Raw genomic sequence first — 20,451 nt, forward strand, 5'->3', positions numbered from 1 at the left:
ACAAAGCTGGATTACACTACTTAGGTCTCCTCTGCTATTTACTTCTGGGCCCAACTTTTCAAACTGTGACCCACTCTGACCTCTTGTCACTAGGCCCAGATGAATGTTAATTAAAGGGTATACATAACTTCAAGGTTCTATCTAGGCTATAAGTCTCTTCCAATCTGGCTTACTCTACCCCTGTCATAATAAACCTCGGTCACTTTAGAAGACCAGACACATAGACCCTGGGTATACAAAGATGGAAACTAAAAACAAACCTTTGCTCTTAACTTAAAAACTACTGGTAGATACAATATGCACATTAAAAAAAGCACAATACAGGACAGGATGGGACCAAGACACTATAAAAATGCTAAATTTCAATGCAATACCTGGTAGAGTTTTGTATGCAGGGAGCCACTAAATTGCATGTATTGCACCAGATAAGATCGTTGACCCTCATAAGGTGTAATAATACCAATCTGATCTGGCTTGGCACCAGCTTTCAGGAGCTTTGTAGTTATCTTTTCCACATTTGCTGCTTCCGTTCTGAAAAAAACAATTATTTATTAGGTTTTGCTCATTTTTACTCGGTAGTTACTATATACAGCATTTATAGGTGTGTGTGTGCGCGCATATACCTGTATATACATAATATATATACACACACACACTCACTCACATTCAACCAATATATACAATGATAATCTCCCCTTTCCCTTTCCCCCAACTGAGGGGCATTGAGGATCCTTTAAAGGGAAGGCCCCAAGGCAAAATTCTGGTAGGTCCTACCCAAATTAGAAAGGCTTTTAAGTACAGGTCCAGTAAACAGTGTCACCTGAGCACCAATCCAGTTAGCTTTAGAAAGATAAATGCAAAAGGAAATTGGTCTCATTCATTGATAACAATGAAAAACATCTGGTTTCCGCTATCGGGGAAGATTTTTTTTTTTTTTGGATACAGACACTTAGGAAATAGATTACTAAGGAATAAAAAGGCTGTAACTAGCATTGGCAAAGAGAGCATTTATGCATTAAAGCACAGGTCTATATAGTTATAATACACACAAAGACACAAAGATCACTTGGGATTATAAAAAGACAAGGAACGGAGGGGCACAGGTAGGTGTCTTACAGGAATTTCATCAGTTATCAATGAGATTTGAGAAACATTATTATAATTACCCCCTTCAAAGGTTACAAGATTCCTTAAAGGAAAAGATCACTCACAAGGCCTATTTACCTGTTCAAATAAGAGGTGCCTGAACTGGCAATTTCTTCTTGGCCCTGGGTCACATAAAAGAACATTGGTTTATCTGGCTGGGGCCACTGGAAATCAAATCCCTTTTTCACACGATCAGCTATAATTTGAAAAGAAAAATCCACCTGTCATATATTACACATTCAAAGTATGGAAGCCTACCATTACTGAGGTCAGAGCTAAACAGGACTGGCTGCTTATGTACTACAAAATACTACCCCCACATAGGAATATTGCCTCCCTACGGTGCCTATCAGACTTCCAATAACCTGATGTTATATACAACTCTATTCAAGCAATTTATAAAGAAAACATATACTGACACAGGGACTGTATATTAGAGATGTAAAACTTGCTAACTGCTAAAAGACCATAGCGAAGGTTTCTTCAGGATGGAAGGATAAACATGAAATTCTACGTTTGTAATGGATATCTTTCTTTGGCTCCCCTGTCATCTGGGAAGGTCCTTTACCTGCAGTGACACCATTCTGAAGGGAACCCTCATAAAAGATGTTTGATGGGAAAGCACTAAGGGCAGGATGCATTCGATACTGGACTTGCAGGCGGATTGGACGGATCCCCAACACCACTAGCCGCTCAAACAACGACTGAGACAAGCCTGCTTTTGCAGCTTTCTTGCACATGACTACAGGACCCAGCTGGCAATGATCTCCTACAAGGATCAACTGTACCGTGAAAAGAGAAAATGGACAACTTTTATTCACCTCAAAGAACACGCATAAGAAGGAAACACCACCACAACTGAAAATACAACAAAATTCAGCACGCTATTTTCTGAGCACTTGACTATAAAGTTAAAATCTTTAGTTCACAAAGAATTCTAATTCACCTGTTTGGCTCCAAGAACAACTGGCACCATACACTCTGGTTCAGTAGCCTGTGTGCTTTCGTCAATTAAAATGGATCGGAATTGCATCTTGGCGAGCCTCGGATCACCTGCTCCCACGCATGTGCAGCAGATCACATCTGCATTCTAGATTATAACAGAATTGTAACCATTTTAAACCTCCTATATCTCTGCCATCTTGGTTAACAGCATATCCCTTAGATAACAACAGACACACATATAATTTAACAACACAGGTTCTACAAATTTGCAAAGTAGCATTTAAAAACAAAACAAAACAAACAAATTTAAAAAAACATAACAAAGATGTGTGCTTTCCACTTCCATTTGGTGTGCCTTCTTACCCAAATTTCTCACTGGTTACTTTATGGATGAAAATAAGCAATATTCTCTTAGGTAGAAATTAATTCTCAATGCCACTCACTCTTCTGAGGAACAAAATATTAAATTTATTTGAAAATGACAAGAGAAATGAATAGCGAAACTGCATTCTCAGATTTTTATTTTTAAAAGAGCTAAGTAACCTTTGAAATGTCCAAGTCCCTTATGATATTCTTTCATTCGGCTGCCACAAATTTTAAGAAAGCTGTATACCTCACATTCAGTAGTTAAGGTATTCTACCCTAAAGGATCTTCCTTAAATGGTCTTTCCCTGAGCAGAAATAAAAAAATACAGTAATTGCATAATGCCTTGGTCAGATATCTAACCTTAGTGGTTTTGAGAGTAAGACTTCCAAGTGAATAATGCAAATCTAACACTAGGCAAAAGCCTTCACCTGTATAATGAGCAGATTTAAACTGATCCCATGATGTCAAAGTTGGAAGGGATCTCAGATGAAAAATAGTTTAAGCAATACCTGGAGAGTCTACCCCTCTACAACACACGCCAGTAGTCATGTAACTGGTGCCTGAAGAGTTCTAGAAGAGAGAACTCACAGGCTACTTCTGAATAGTTCCAACTGTTACAAAGCTTAAATTCTGCTCCTTGTTCCTAGGCCTCATACTCGGTACATTTTTGTAGACACCTAGCTCATTTCTCCAGTTTTATCTAAGTATCTCAGCTGTTATTCTTTACCTTACATTAAAGTCACTCTTTATGGTTCCTTACTTTCTCTTTTCTGTTTAAAGCCCTTTTAATTTGGTTCCTAGGACACCAAACAATATACTCACTCTCCTCAGGTGCACTCTCTCCCTGGCCAGGAGCCCATCACTGCTACATGTTAAGCTCCGGTTCAAAAATCCAGATTGTACCAAGAACCATATACGCTTAGCGAGCTGTTCACTTCCTAACTCTGCCCCTCTTCTAAAGCCCATGCCTTGACTGGGCAGCAGTGAGAATCGAAGGTCCTTTCAGCCACTCTCATGTCCACACCAGAACAAGCTTCTCCAGGTCAGACAGAGTTTTCTTTTTTTGTCCCCATATCCCCAGTCCAAAGGGTACTGATTGGATGCTAAATCGAACTGATAAACCACTCACCATGAGCAATTCTCGCTCAGCTGTGCGTTTCAATGCTCTGTAACGCTTTTCATCAGCGGATGAAAGTTCGCCTGTTTCATCTTTCAGTTGCTGTAATTTCTGGAGTTCAGGCATACTATAATGCAGAATGAAAAGGACCTGAAGTAACTGTTACTCCACATCTTCAGTCAAAAGGAAATGCCAGCCCACTCTGATCCTTTATCACATGAAGTATGCTGGAGACTTCAGGTGCCCTCAAGAATGGCCCAACCTCTGTACAGCCTGTGCACAATTTCTTACCTATCCATATTCCTGATCTGGTTGTGCAGTGCCAAAAAAGATACGGGAGAATCAATTGCTTCCCGGCTTTTAGCGCAAAGACGAACAACTTTCAGTCCAGTCTGATGAATCTTCTCAGTCAACTGATCCACAGCTATGTTGCTTGGTGCACAAACTAGCACAGGCCTTAGAAAAAGAAAAGTCTCATCATTCAAATAGGAAGCTTATAACCAGTAATCAACAGACAACATTGTTCAGTTAAAAAAAAACCCACTACGATAAAACCAACACAATGACCTAACATAGCTTATGACTTTATTAGAATGTAGAATTCAGTACTAATGCAGAATTCAAACCTTTTTATGACTGAAGTTAACTAACATGCCCAGTGTAACCGTTTGTGTCAGCAGTAGGATTTAAACCACATCTTTCTGACTCTAAGCCCAGCATACCATTTCTTAGTCTACTAAACCTCTACAACACACTGTCACCTAGGAGAGATGGGGAGGGAGGAGACATGGACATGGGACCCAAGCAAACACTGATAGTCAGGAATGTTAATATAAGCAAAATATATACAAGGGATAATGCTGCCATTATGCAATATCAATAACAGTGTGAGATCATAATAAGCCAATTGTCCAAGGTAGCTAAGTGGTCCAGTGGATAGGATACTGGACATTAAGTCAGTAAAACCTGAGTTCAAATATTGCCTCCCATACTTACTAGCTGTATGACCTTGGGTGAGTCACTTAACCTTTGTCTGCCTCCATTTTCTCACCAGTAAAATGGGGATAACAACAGCACCTCCCTCTCAAGGTGGTTGTGATATCTATAAAGCACTTTGCAAATCTAAAAGTGCTATATAAATGCTAGCTCTTATTATTGTCTACAGGGATTGTTTCATTCTTTTTATTATTATCCCCAAAGCCTAGTACATAGTAGTAGCTTACAGGTGCTTAATTTATGCTTGTTGATTACTCTGACATTCAACTTTATTCCATTAAATTGCTATGGTTTCTGTTTGTACAGAGTATCTTAAACAAACATACCCATTGCCTTGCCTAGCCAAATGGTAGACAATTGTAGCTGATGTTACAGTCTTCCCTGTACCAGGTGGTCCCTGGATAAGGCTCAAAGGTCGCTGCAAAACAGTCTTTACTGCATATACCTAAGGGGGGATAAAGAGGTTGTTCATTTAAACCAAGCAAAGAACTGTTAGGTTTTTAAATTCCTGCTGAAATGCAGATATATCAATAATTTATTGAGTTTGTTGAAAATGGAGACCTGAGAATGATTGAGGTCAGGGAGTCCTTGTGCTGTAAAACGTTTTGGCAGCTGGCATTTAATAATCACATCCTCCACTTCATGACCCAACAGTTTGTGGTAAATGTAGCCAGATACTGAGGTTTCATCCACAGCAAATGTTTTTAATGCACTCTGCATTCTGAAAAGAAAGACACTCAAGTTTAGTGAAAGCTATGATCACAAACATTTTTACCAGCTTCAAAAGTCATTAAGTAGGATACTGAGACCATTAATCATATGGTGAACGCTTTCAGAGATGATGCATTTGCTTTAATCAAACAACTAGACTTTTGGAGGTCAGATTTTGGAAAGGATACAGAAAATTTAGAATACAGCCAGAGAAGGGTGACCAAGAAACCCAAGATAACCATTGTCAGATATCTAGGTTTGTGCTGTTATCATGTGAAAGCGGGGTAGCTTAACTCCAAAGTGGAAAAAAAAATTATTAAATTACAGCAAGGTAGAATTTGTCTCAAGAAGAATTTCCTAACAATGAAAAAGCAGTACAAAAACGGAATGGATCCCACTGAAATGTTGTAAGCTCCGTATGTCAGTCTTGTTAAATGGAACTCATTCTTTAGGTACAGGTCAGACCAAATGGCCTTTGAGAGCCTTTCAAACTTCTAAGAATATATGGATTTAAGCTAAAGGACAATGACTTCCCTGTATCCCAAAGAAATAATAAAAAAGGGAAAAGGACCCACATGTACAAAAATATTTACAGCGGCTCTTTTTGTGGTGGCAAAGAATTGGAAACTGAGGGGATGCCCATCAATCGAGAATGACTGTTAACAAGTTGTGGTATATGAATGTAATGGAAGACTATTGCTCTATGAAAAACCTGGAAAGCTTACATGAACTCATGCTGAGTGAAGTGAGCAAAACCAGAACATTGACACAGTAGCAGCAACACTGTGTGATGATCAACTATGATAGACTTAGCTTTTCTCAGCAACACAATGATCTAAGACAATTCCAAAAGACTCATGACAGAAAATGCTATCTACATCCAGAGAAAGAACTATGGAGTCTCAATGCAGATCAAAGCACACTAATTTCACTTTGTTTTCTTTTCTCTTTTTCATGACTTTTCCCTTTTGTTCTGATTCTTCTTTCACAACAATGACTAATGTGGAAATATGTTTGACATTATTGCACATGTATAACCTACATCAGATTGTTGCTGTCTTGGGGAGAGGTTGGGGGCGGGGATTTGGAACTCAAAATCTTGGGGAAAAAAATGCTATTAAGTACAAAAAACCCCCAAAAACCCCACCCCAAAACAATGACTCCCAATAAATGATACAGACCAATTCCAATACTACACAGAATACATACCTGTCAAATGAAGTGGACTTCCATACAAAATCCACTTGGAAGTTATGAGTAACTTCTACAGGGGCTCCGACACTACTCCGCAATTCAATCGCAATTTCATCTCCATAATCTGGACATCCAAGTTAAGTTGGACCACTCAAAAGTTACTGGACTCTTTACCCAGAAGCATAAATTCTCAAAAACATGCAAACACTTTAAATGATTCAGAGGGTTTTTATATTACGATGAACCATATTACAATCAGTTTGAATCTACAACATAACCTCTTTCATTTGTTTATTTATGAGTTCCAAGGTGCTCGACATACATGGTTTCTTTGATCCAAAGAAGCCTTTGAGGTAAGTACTGAAGGCATTACATCTCCATTTTAAAGCTGTGAAAATGAAGGTTCAGAGAAGTCAGATGGTTTGCTAGTGGTCACATGCTCCTAAGCCCCAGCAATATTTGAAACCAGGTCTTCTTGGACAATGACTCCATTGCTAACCTTCCCTTCTACCCCCAGTTCTCATCTTGCCTCCTACTCTCTACACCCTCTACTGGTTCAGACACATCCAGGTACATCAATCACTACACCCCCACAACATTCCAGGCCTTGAGGAACTTATGTTTTAATAGAGAGCATAACTTGTAGGAACTGAGACTCATTGAAAAACTGTTCCAGCCATCAGGTCACCTGTCTTCCCAATAAAGTACCCTCATTCTCAGGGCTGTGACCTCCCTGACTGCAATTCCTACCCCCCACTAAATAACTTCTTGCTGATTGCTACAAGGATCTATTTTTCTTCTGTAGCTAAACCTAATGCTTCTCTGTCAAAGAGGCCACATACTGAAAAAAGTTTTTGTCTTCCCTACTAGAACCTGGCTCTGCCTCAACTTTCTCACCTCTGACTTATCCTCCTCTCTGCTTCCTTTAGGGACACAATTAGCGCCGACCCTATATGGGCTGCCTCACTTCACAGCCTAGGCCACCTTTCTCTTGAAGGTCTATGACCTACAACATAAGTCAAATCTCATCTCCTTTTGCTGACCAAGCCCACTTACTAGTCGCTCTCAATGCCCCTACTTTAAGTTAGTCATATTCACAGTTTTGGCTACCAAAGTCAGGTAAGCTCCACTTCTCTATTAGGTGCTCCTGGTACAGGATGTGAAGGAAAGAGGAGTGGGTTCTATATCTCTGTAGAGTCCAGAGAGCAACCCTTCCCTAATGCTTATCCATCCACACATAACAACAACATGGAGTTACATTCTATATCCTGGGACAGCAGCCAACCCACAACTCTTTAGTTTCATCTATTCATACAAATAATATATAAATGTGCTATTAATGTCCACAGGTGAAAAACAACACTACTGACACAGTCAGTATACACAGTCCATACGGCATGGACTTTGACGGTTTCCCTTCCAAGACACCAGGGCTGAGTCAAACCATCACTCTTGTACCAAAGCCATTCACATATGAGACAGCAAATTGGGACAGATGTCTGTGGTCATAGAAAAGAAGTTCTTATTTAGGGCTAATGTTTCCATGGGGATTGAATCAATGTCTCTAGGTACATTAGCAACACATTCTGATCAAATGAGATAATCTGCAGTAAGTCATAGATTTCTAACAGCAATAGGCAAGCTCAGAAAGGTCAGATGACCTGCTCAAGGTCACAAAGCTAACAGAGCATAGCAGCAGGATGAGAACCAGGGTCTCTAGACCTTGTGCTCATCCATTCCATTATACCAACACTGGCTCTATTCCACCTACATGAACGAATCATCTTCTACTGCCCTGTCATGAGATATTTTCTGGACGGTTTAAAAAGGATACTATCTGGGACTTTAATAACATGGCCGATTCCCTTCCACAGCGGGGCGAGGTCCCCTTTATAACGAAGGCAGATTTCATCTCCCTGCATAAGACGCATATCTTCAAGGGAAAACAAAGAGGTAGGGGAAGAAATTAAAATCAATTAATGTCTCAACATGCCAAGTTGGCATCCCAGTTAAATTTTAGGTTACAGATGTTGAACTAGGCTTTTCTCTATACATATTTTATAGCTACTTAAAAGAGTCACAAAAATTTTAAAAACTCAGAATCACCTCTCAACCAAATTATGACTAAATCCTCATTACCAGAGTCAGTCTTGGGCAACGTGAAGTAAGCGATTCTCTTCTTGTTGAGGCCCAGGTCCCATCTGACTGTGATGTTATCTTGGGTCTAGTTATAAGAAAAACAAGATTTCCTTGTTCACCTTCAAAACTTGTGAATTATTATTCCAAACCCAGAGGCTCTCAGTTCTCTACCACATTCCACTATACTGCTGTCATAATTCACTAAATTCGTAATTTCTTAAACAAGTATTTGTTGAGCCAGGCACTGCGCTAATCCTTTCACAATTATTATCTTATTGGATCCTCACAACAAGGCCGGGAAGCAGGTGCTGTTATGATCCCCATCTTACAGATGAGGGCATGGAGCAACACAGAGGTAAAGTGACTTCCCAGGGTCACACTGCTAGTCAGTATGTACCCGAGGCCTGATTTACCCAGCACTCTACCCAGGGTGCCACCGACCTGCTTCTAGGTCACCTGCACACAATTTTTAAAAGCTCCAAAATGTCAAAAGCCAGGGAACTGGCACCAGACAAGGTACCAAAGTCTTAAAAAAACCCAAAAAGCAGTCAGTAGCTCTAAACACTAAAGGCTGCTGATAGTTAACTTACAAAAATTTCAGACACTTGGAGGAAAAAAGTCTGCTATAGATATTAAGTATGAGTGCAGCTAGGGGAAAGAGATTATAAGGGAAGGGAGTAAAGAGCAGAACCAATGCAAATTCTGAAAGGACTTAAGATTCCCAATTCATTCCTAGAAATACTACCTTACCTTACATGTCAAAAGCACTTTATTGTTAAATGATTTGATCCTCAACAATCCTATGAGATAGGCAATACAAATATTATTATCTCCACTTTGCAGATGTAAAAACTGAGGCTCAGAACTTAAGTAATTTGCCCAAGGTCACATAGCTAATAAATAGAATAGACTAGAATCTTGGGCATTTGGATTCAAGTCCAGGATTCTTTCAGTTGCTTTCTAAAAACCAGTGACAACATGTGTTTTTATCCAATAGGCAAGGCTTTTACTACCTTGATGGCCAACAAATGGGACACTCTGGTCAAACTACCCTTGAGCTTCTTTGTAAGAATAACAAACGATTTCCCTCAAAACAGAATTCCTCTGTAAGAACTTCTTTTTCAAACACTTATTCTGGAAAGAGCTAAACAATACGGCCCCCTAAAGCCCTCTCCCAATCTTCTTCAAATTCTTTTCTCACCTTTCAAGCTGGTTCTGACTCAGCCTTGCCTTCAGTAGTATGATCCTGAAAAGTTCTTACTACTACTAAACAGTTCGTAGTAAATCAACCAAATTAAAAACCATAAACTCCAAATTACCCATATTGTTTAAACATATATGTGTATGTATGTATATACACACACATATGCATGTAACAAAACAGAAGAAATGTGCTATGTGTTTCCATGTTTACACACACACACACACACACACACACACACACACACACACACACACACACACACACACGTAACAAAATAGAAGAAATGTGCTATTTGTTTCCATGTTTCTTTTTGGTCTCTTTGTGGTACTTTTTCTAAAGACAAAACCTGGCCTATAACAAACCAAATACCATCATCATTTCACCCAAATTACCTGGGACTCTTTAAGTTTCTTATCATAATCTGCTTCCAGTTTGACAAGTGGGCCGAATATATTTTGATACTGGTAAGCATCCTCATAGCGAAGCAAGACATGCTGTGGTTCCTCATCAACACCTGGCTTTTCCAGATCTTCAAGAGTTGCTGAGGGATTTTCCTGGAAGGATAATCAATCAATCATCACCACATTTATGTAGCTGCTCAGGTTTATAGTATGGCTTCCTCCTAATGGCCCTGTGAAGATGTTTGTCTATATGATGCCAGATGTGAAAACAGATTCAGAGAGGTCCAGGATGACCAGAATCACACAGCTAGCTAACAGGAGTTAAGAGCCAGGATTCAGACCCATGGCTCTCCACCAGGTTCTGTTCTCTTTCCATCAGGCCATATGGCACCTGCAGTGTCCCCAGGATCAAACACAGGCATTTAATGACTTAGCTGAATGAACCAATGCATTGGCAGTGGAAACAAAAATGCTGTCCCATACACACCTCCGTGCCATATCTGCAGATGGTCTCCCCAGAACAGAAAATTGGCAAGATAGTTACATAAAAATAAAAACTCTTTAAACAAACATTATAGCAAAGATTGTTATATAACAGGCTATTTCTTCGCAGAGAATTTAATTTTTTTTTTCTGCACATGAATCCTACTCAAACTTTTCTAATAACAGCAAGCTGTAAAACTTTAATTGAAAGAGAAGAGTATGAAGTCTCTGAGCTATTATGATGGTGTAAAAGCCCATTGGAACCATGTGTGGAACTACAATGCCCTGCGTTTGAATGCTGCCATTGCTACATGTGAACTTAGGCAGGTCATTTTAGCTCCCTGGGCCTTGGTCTCTTCACTTGGAATGAGAAAACTGAGCTGTAAATCCTACATGCCTGAGTGGGCAGCTGAACTATTCCAAACACACTGAATTATTCATCTTAATTGTTACTGACTGGTAAACTACTCTCAGGAGCAACACACCCTCTCTATATAATATAAAGAATCACAGAACCAAAGGTGGAAGGAGCCTTAAACCAGACTGCCAGAAGTGGATGAACACCCAGATCTAGTCCAAAATGCAGATATCTTAGTGATTAGTGATTTTCTTCAACATCCATTTTTACTTCAGTCACTTTCTCCAATTATTTTCTCTGGAGTTAATGAAAGACCAATATTGTGAATTATAAAGTTGTCGTAGGTTATAAGGATAGCGCATTACTCTAGTATCTGTAACATGCTGCCCCTACCTTATAGCACCCTTTCTCTCCTGTGGCCATTTCCTTTTCTTTACAAATATCAATAAGTGGACCTTCTCATATGGTTGACAGAAAAGCTACAAGTAGAATCTATAAAAATGGACAAATTTATCTTGTCTTGTTTTCAATTGGATACAAATGAATTCAGCTTCGACAAGTTATCCAACTCCACATACTCCAAGAAGTTAGATCTTCTATCAATCAAGAACAGTAACAATCAAACACAGATCCCTGACCTGAATCATTTCCAAGCAATAGTTTCAGCTCTCAAATCCAGGAAATCTTTGGCTCTAGGACTAACCTTGACAATGGTGAATTACACAGCATGGGCATCTGCCACCTAGGCATTACAAAGAAAACTGATTCTTTCCATGAAAAGACACTGAAGAGCTGTCATGAATTTTGAACCCTTGCATCATTAGTCAAGCGGGATTCTCCTTGTCAAATAAGAAAACCCTCCCAACTCTTAAGGGCAGTACATTCTAGGAGGAGAGGAAAATCATAAGCATAATCTTTTAATTTCCACTGCACAGTCAAAAAGCTCTATGAGGTTATTTTCTCAGCATTCATCTCTCACTGTAATTAATTTACTATTTTGGACAATGTGCCATTTTTACTCTCACTTACCAAGCACCCTGAAAATCTGACATCTTGATTTACAATCATTCAAAAATTTAAGATTTCATAACTTGATATACTAATTCAAAATCTGAACCAAGGGAGTCTCAGAAGAGCTTTTATTAAAAATCAATTTTAAGACAATACAGGTCCATGACCTATGTCAAGTGATTTACTAACAGTTCTGACCCTCAAGGAGCTTATGATTATAAGGTGGAAAGACCTCACAGATCTAGCCCAAGCTTCCTAATGCATGAATTTTATGATCCCGATAATAAAACATTCTAAATCACCCCACAGAGGTCAGCCAGATGCTTTTAACTAAAAGCACCCAATGATGAGGAGGAATTCACTACTACCTATGGCAACCAAATACCTCTTATTTGGACATATAGAGAAACTACATATGGACAACAAAAACCCCAAAACAATATTTTACAGCAGGCCCCAGCAATGATCTAGGCCAAGTGCTCTTAATCAGCATAAAAGAATTTGGACTGGAAAAAAAGAACTATATCTTTACTTTTATTAACCTCTGCAAGAAATTTAAGCATTTCCTTCTTGAGTATTCTGAACGTAGGTGTAACATTCTGAAAAGGAGTCTATCACACACAAAAAAGGTTAGTCGATTATTTCACCTGGACAAATTATACTAAGGTACAGTGGGCTTGTCAATGTATCACTGCTCTCCATAATGTCAATCAATCTCAAAAGGCTGGGCACATACTTTAAAAAATATCCCCTTTCCTTACTATTCCATTTCAACCATTCTGTTAAATACTATTATGTACAAGTCAACAAACATTACATGAGACAAAAACAATCGTTGTTCTCAAGAGATTCACACTCTATTAAAGAGAAATGTGCTTAAGGATAAGCAAACTACAAGGAAGAGTGACGGCAGGTCAAACTTGGGGCCAGCAGCACACAGGTTATAGATTAGACGGCACAGTTTGGTCAAAGCACAAAGAATGTGAAGGGAAAGAGTGGGAGAAAGCTAGAAAGGTATTTTGTGAGAGATTTCGGATAGTCCAGTGAATTTCTGCTTTATTTGGAGACAGTCATTAAATGTTTCTATCTAAGGAAGAGACGTAAGCAGTATATACTTAAGGAAAACGAGTTGATCAGTGGCATGAAAAAATGGATTAGAGAATAAATATGGAGACAGAAGTCCAGTTAAGAGAATATTTATTTCAGACAAAGGGAAACAGGATGATGCCAACAGAAAGATGAACTTAAAAGACTTAAAGGAGGTAGAATCAATAGGACTTGGCAACTGATTAGATATGGGAGTCAAAACTGACTGTGGCTTTGCATCTTTGCAAATACCTACACAGTTCTGTAAGTGGAACTTATTTCATGTAAGTTATTCATTTCATACTTACTGATAATTTTCTTCCTCCCCTTTTTAGAATTTTACTCCAAAAAGCAGAGAATGGAATGAGAAAGAAGGTCAAAATTTATGCAGTGAGATTGGGTTCACTGCATTAAGTAAGGAACAGGTGCTCAAGAGGTCTGCTGACTATAGCCAAATGAGGGAAATTAGACAGAAGGAAAGAAAAAATGATTTCCCACCCAATACTGGGAGAAGGGAAAATAAACACCCACCCACACACCCCCTCCTTAGTCTCCCCAGCTGCTACTGCCTTTGCCCTCTCTCTATATCTAGTATGTGCTTAGGTATATACATGTCTTCTCCACTGGAATGTGAGTTCCTTGAGGGAAGGGACAGTTTTGGTCTTTCTTTATATCACCAAGACCTTAGCACAATGACTGGCACAAAGCACGTGATTAACAAATGTTTAGTGGACTACCACTATGTGTTAAGGTACTAGGGGGTACAAAGAATGTAACAATCTCTACTCTAAAGGAGCTTACCATTACAAGCTGCTATAACTTTGATATTCTATCCTAATAGTTTGCATCATCAAGAAATGTGTTACCCACATGTACAAAAAATATTCATAGCAGCTCTTTTTGTGGTGGCAAAGAATTGGAAATTGAGAGGATGCCCATCAACTGGGGAATGGCTGAGCAAGTTGTGGTATATGAATGTAATGGAATACTATTGCGCTATAAGAAATGATGAACAGGCTGACTTCAGAAAAACCTGGAAAGACTTGTATGGTCTGATGCTGACTGAAGTGAGCAGAACCAAGAGGACTTTGTACACAATAACAGCCACGTTATATGATGACTAATATTGTTAAACTGAACCCTTCTCAGCATTACAAGGATCTAAGACATCTCCAGAGGCCTCGGGATGGAAAATGCTGTCCACATCCAAAGAAGAACCGTGGAAGTCGAATCGCTATCACTTATTTTTACCCTCTATTGAGTTTTATTTCATCTTTCTGATGGTTCCTCCTATTGGTTTTGATTTTTACTTACAACTTCACTAATGTGAAAACACGTTTAACGGGTATGTAAATGTAAAGCCTATATCAGATTGTGTGCCATCTTGGGGAGGGTAGGGGGGAGGAAGGGGGGAGAAAAATTTTCAACTCAAAAGCATATGGAAGTGATTGTTGATAAATCAAAATAAATTAATAAAATTTAAATTAAAAAAAAAAGAAATGTGTTAGAAATAGAAGTGAAAGAAGTGAAGAGGTCATTTACTCTTAACCTCTCAACCCCTACCCCCATTCACTGAGCTCTAGGCAAGCCAACTTTGTGTCTGGTCTCTCCAAGTTCAATTGGAACCATTTAGCCCGTGGCTTGATCTAGTTGCAAATAAAGGAACAAGGAAAAGTAAAATGGATGGTAAAAAAAAGTCAGAGAATCACTTGAAGAGATACCAGAGGCATCGTATTTATAGCCCAATATACCTAAGTACTCTGTAAACAATAGTCAGGAATCCCTAGTTATCAGGAAGTTGCTACTGATAGTATTTTACTTATCTTTTTTGGTCAGGACAATACATTGGAGTGAGATCTTTGGCTCATAGAATCTTAAGAATGAAAAAGTAATCACTGTACAATATGGTTCACAACAGCTGCATGAATCTCCTTTATAAATCTGACAAGTGATAATTCATTCTCTGCTTGAAAATCTCCACTGAAAGCATGCTGTACTCCCCAGAGGCAGGCATTTTTCTTTTTGGGATAGCTCTCTCTGTTAAGAATTTGTCTTCTTTTCTATTGAGATGAAATTTGCTTCTCTACAACTTTTATTCCTTAGTCCAAGTTCTCTCTTTTGGGCCCAAGTAGATTTAGTTAGTTCCTTTGATTCATAAATACTTGTGGCAGGCAGTGGAGATTCAAAGCCAAAAGTACCCTCATGGCACTTACAATTTAGGCAGGGGAGATAACATGTACCTATATAAATGTGTACAAAATAAATCCAAGATAATTTTGGGAATGGCAGTAGCTTCTGGAGAATGGGAGAACAGGAAAGGCTTCATGCAGAATGGACCACCTGAGCCACTTCCTTCTTGAAGGAAGAAAGGGATTCCATGAGGTAGCAGTGAGGAGAGAGCTCACTCTAGGCATGGGGGACAGTCAGTATACAGGTACAGAGTTGGGAAAGTGAGAATTATCTTTGAAGAAGAAAGAGTGGACCAGTTTGGGTCAGGACAGGACAAATAATCTCCAAAGAAGCTAGAAATGTGGGTTGAAGCCAAGATGTGAAGGGCTTTAAAAGCTAAATGTAGAAGTCCCTATTTTATCCTCAAGGTAACAGGGAGCCAAAGGAGTCAATGGAGTAGAGGAGTTCTATGGTCACACCTGCACTTCAGGAATTAGCTTTGGCAGTACTGTGTGGGTGGAGGATGGCCTAGAGTGGGAAGAGACTCAAGGGAGGAGGCCAAACAAGAAGGCAATGAAAAAAATCTAGGCAACGTAATGATGTCTGAAATAAGGTGGTGGCTGTGTGAGTTAAGAGAAGAGGCTGGGTAAGAGAGATGGTAGGCAGGTAGAAATGGCAAGGTTTACCAACTGACTGGAATTAATAATTTCATGAAAGATAATGACAATGAGACAACATATCAAATTTGTGGAATTCAGCCAAAGCAGTGTTTTAGGGAAAATTTATCTCTCTAAACACATAAATAAAAGAAAGAGCAAATCAATGAACTGGGCATGCAACTAAAAAGCAAGAAAAGCAAATCAATCAATACATGAGATAAGAGGAAGTATGGAGTTAAGCTGAGATGACAAAGCTAGGAGACTGACCAACAAAGCCCAACAGCAAGAGATAAAAGAGAAATTCCATTTAAAGTTACTGTAGAAGGAGTCTACTTGCCAAAACAAACCCAGGAATTATATGAACACAATCACAAGACACTTTTTCACACAAATAGATCTAAATAACTGGAAAAACATCAGCTGCTCATGGGTAGGCCGAGCTAATACAATAAAAATGCCAATTCTACCTAAATTAATTTACTCATTCAGTGCCATACCAATCAAACTACCAAAAAATTATTTTATAGAGCTAGAAAAAAATAACAAGATTCATCTGGAAGATCAAAAGGTCCATAATATCAAGGGAACTAATGAAAAGAAATGCAGGGGAAGGTGGCCTAGCCATTCCAGATCTTAAATTGTATTATAAAGCAGCAATCATCAAAACTACTCGGTACTGGCTAAGAAATAGAGTGGTGAATCAGTGGAATAGGTTGGTATGCAAGACACAGTAGTCAATGACTATAGCATAATCTACTGTTTGATAAACCTAAAGACCCTAGCTTCTGGGATAAGGACTCACTATTTGACAAAAAACTGCTGGGAAAACTCGAAAAGAGTATGGCAGAAACTAGGCATAGACCAAAATCTTACACCATATACCAAAACAAAGTCAAAATGGGTACACAATTAAGATATAAAGGCTGATATTATAAGCAAACTGGGAGAGCAAGGAGTAGTTTACCTGTCAGATTTATGGAGAACAGAAGAATTCATGACCAAACAAGAGATAGAGAACATTATGGAAAGCAAAATGGATAATTTTGATTACATTAAATTGAAAATTTCTTGCACAAATAAAGTGAATGCAATCAAGATTAGGAGGGAAGCAAAAAACTGGGAAAGAATTTTTACAATTGGTGTCTCTGATAAGGGCCTCATTTCTAAAATATATAGAGAATCGAGTCAATTTTATAAGAATACAAGTCATCCCCCAATTGATAAATGGTCAAAGAATTCCTCAAACAAATTCCTCACAGAGGAAGAAATTCAAGCTATCTATAGTCACATGAAAAAATGCTCTAAATCACTACTGATTAGAGAAACGCAAATCAAAACAACTCTGAGGTACCACACCACACCTATCAGATTGGCTAACATAAGAAAAGGATAAATGCTGGAAAAGACATGGGAAAATTGGTACATTTAATGCACTGCTGGTGGAGAACGATCCAACCACTCTGGAGAGCAATTTGGAATTATGCCCAAAGGACTATAAAAATGTGTATACCCTGTGACCCAGCAACAGCACTTCTAGGGCTGTATCCCAAAGAGATCATACAAATGGGAAAAGGACCCACATGTACAAAAATGTTTATAGCAGCTCTTTTTGTGGTGGCCAAGAATTGGAAATTAAGGGGATGCCCATCAATTGAGGGGATGCCCATCAACTGGTGAATGGCTGAACAAGTTGTGGTATATGAATGCAATGGAATACTGTTGTGCTATAGGAAATGATGAGCAAGCAGACTTCAGAAAAACCTGGAAAGACTTGTATGGACTGATACTGAGTGAAGTGAGCAGAACCAGGAGAATGTACATAGTAACAGCCACACTGTACAATGAATAACCTTGATAGACTTAGCTCTTCTCAGCAATGCAAGGATCTAAGGCAACGGAACTCTCATGATGGAAAATGCTATCCACATCCAGAGAAAGAACTATGGAGCTGGAATGCAGAGTGAAGCATACTATTTGCTCTTTTTTTCTCCTGTTTTGTTTTGTTTCTTCTTTCCTGTAGCTGCTCCTATTGGTTCTAATTCTTCTTTACAACATGATTAATGAGAAAATGTTTAATAGGAATGTATGCAGAGCCTATATCAGACTGCACACTGTCTTGGAGAGGGAAGGAGAGAAAATTTAAAACTCAAAAGCTTATTGAAGTGAATGCTGAAAACTAAAAATAAATTAATTAAAAAAAACCCCAACGATAGGAGACTGGAAGGATAGTGGTACCTCTGATAGAAATGGGGAAGTCTAGAAGGGGGTGGCTGGGAGATGGGGCGGGGAGTTTGGACGGATGGACAAACAGGTTAACTCTGTTTTGGACAAGCTGAATTTGTCTTTGAAATACGAAATTTCAAAGGTCTAATAGGCAATTGGTGATACAGAACTGAAGCCTAGAGACGATGTGGAACTGAAACTTAGGGGAAAGAACGTAGCTGAATAAACAAACCCATGAGTCAATTCAACAGAAATAATCAGAAAGAAAAAAGAGCACAGTATAGAACCTTGAGGAACACCCAGTCAGGGAGTATGGCATGGGTGATAAACCAGGGAAAGGAGAATCAGGAGTCAGCTTGAGGGGATATAGTAGGGTCTAGTGAAAGGCTTTTTGGTTTGCTTGTTTTTATAAGGATGAAGGAGATTTAGGTATGTTTAAAGTCAGTAAAAAAAAAAGATATCTAAGAGAGGGAAAGGGATGACTGAGGCTGCAAACCGCTAAAGACAGAGGAGAATGGATTCGATGAAGAAAGGTTAAGGGCACCTGTGGAGACAGAGGTTGCCCTCTGCAAGAAGAGCTATCTTACTGTCAGAGATAAGACGAAAGGAGGAGAGAGTGGGGGGATCATCACTGGGTTTTGAAATGAAGAGATGAGGAGGAGCTCATGTTGAACGACCTCAATTTTCTCAATACAGAGGTGAGATCCTTAGGTAAGGTAAAGAGGGAGGAAGGAAACTGGAAGGTTTGAATTTTCAATTGATACTGTCCCAATTTGATATCCTTTACGCTATTTTGACTGGCACAAGGTTGCTACAAAATCCAAATAACAAGGACAATGTACTAATTTATCAAACACTAGTATTCTGAAGTAGAGTAGTTTGAAGAAGTTTTGGTAGAAAGTCAGACAGGGAATCAATTAGGGAGGAATTACGAGGATTGCCATGATGTGGTGAGAATCTACTGAAGCTAGATCATATGGATTTATAGTTTAGCCAGTCAGCATAAGTTATTTCACTTCCTCTGGCTCCATTCAGAAGCACAGCAACCACCATAATTCTTTCCTATAACCATACTTCAAATATCCAGACTGCAACGATGTCACCTTAAACCTTATCTTCTCCAGGTTATGCATCCTCATGGTCTTCATACAATTGGCAAGAAAGTATCATCTATCTCGATTGTAAAGGCCCTTTCTGATATTGTAGCACCCAGAAATGAATACTCCAAACACTGACTGAACAGGCCAAAAACACATGGAGTTCAAGGAGAGATTCAACAGTGAATAAACAAGCAGGAAGGAATTTATCCCTCAAAGTGTAACCAAAGCATAAACTCTGCCATGTAAGTCACTTTAGGTCTTTTGAGAAGATCATACCTTCCAAAGTTCCTCGAGTTTGTTGATCTGTTGAGCTGTAATCTGCCGTGCTCTCAGCTGCTCCTGCTCAGAAGGAATCTTTACCAGCCAGGAAAGAAAGCAGCGATCTTGGATCAGAGGCTGCCACTGGGAGCTGTCCCAATTGATATCCTTTAAGCTGCTCTGACTGGCACAGGGTTGCCTACAAAATCCACACCACAAGGACAATGCACTAGTTTGTCAAATGCTAATAGTTTATCAAACAGGTTAAAAATAGGACCTTGCCTACCATCTATGTGCTTTGACCAAAAGTTGGCCTTACTGTTACCCCAAATCTACAGTTACTTTTTACAATTTGAGATTAAATTTCTAACACACTTGTATTTCTAATTTTTCAAGTCATGAGAAGACTTAAAATTTTACAGGAACATTTTTGAGATTGGCCAAGGCAGCTATTCTGCTTCTTCATAATGAACAGCTCAAAAAGGGGGCTGAGGGGAGGAGGGAAAGACTCTCACAGATGAATAGAGAAAACTCAGAGCAGAGACTTTTAACTCAAGCCAACTTTTACACAGAAAAAAAAAAGTTGACCAAATTTATAAAATTCATCTATATTCAACGTACTCTGCTGTTCAGCACTGAGGGATAAAAGAAGAAACAAGGTACAGTGCCTACCACCCTCAAGAAGCTTACTGTGGTTGGATGGAGAGAAGACTAAACTATATTTCTGAAGCAAAAAACACAAATCTCTACAGAAATCATATCTGAACCTTATCTTTGACCCAGTATCCCTTCCCACAAAGCATGGCAACGCTCATTATACAGGACTGAATTTCATTTGTTTGCCCTTAAGACATCTATTAAGCACCTACCCTGGGCAGGGCTCT

General features: G+C 39.0%; 1 protein-coding gene across 1 annotated transcript in view; it reads right to left on the reverse strand.

Moving 5' to 3' along the window:
- The window catches only part of UPF1 (UPF1 RNA helicase and ATPase), a 64,847-nt gene that overhangs the window by 13,873 nt on the left and 30,523 nt on the right, over positions 1-20,451 (reverse strand). Inside the window, 13 exon segments of the mRNA XM_021008876.2 lie at positions 375-531; positions 1,225-1,342; positions 1,715-1,928; positions 2,093-2,236; positions 3,588-3,702; positions 3,867-4,031; positions 4,898-5,016; positions 5,133-5,292; positions 6,492-6,600; positions 8,311-8,409; positions 8,616-8,700; positions 10,212-10,373; positions 19,586-19,766. Of these exon segments, the coding sequence (XP_020864535.1) occupies positions 375-531; positions 1,225-1,342; positions 1,715-1,928; positions 2,093-2,236; positions 3,588-3,702; positions 3,867-4,031; positions 4,898-5,016; positions 5,133-5,292; positions 6,492-6,600; positions 8,311-8,409; positions 8,616-8,700; positions 10,212-10,373; positions 19,586-19,766 (1,828 nt within the window).

This window comes from Phascolarctos cinereus, unplaced genomic scaffold (assembly GCF_003287225.1).
Source record: "Phascolarctos cinereus isolate Bilbo 61053 unplaced genomic scaffold, phaCin_HiC Scaffold_4;HRSCAF=312, whole genome shotgun sequence".
NCBI lineage: Eukaryota > Metazoa > Chordata > Mammalia > Diprotodontia > Phascolarctidae > Phascolarctos > Phascolarctos cinereus.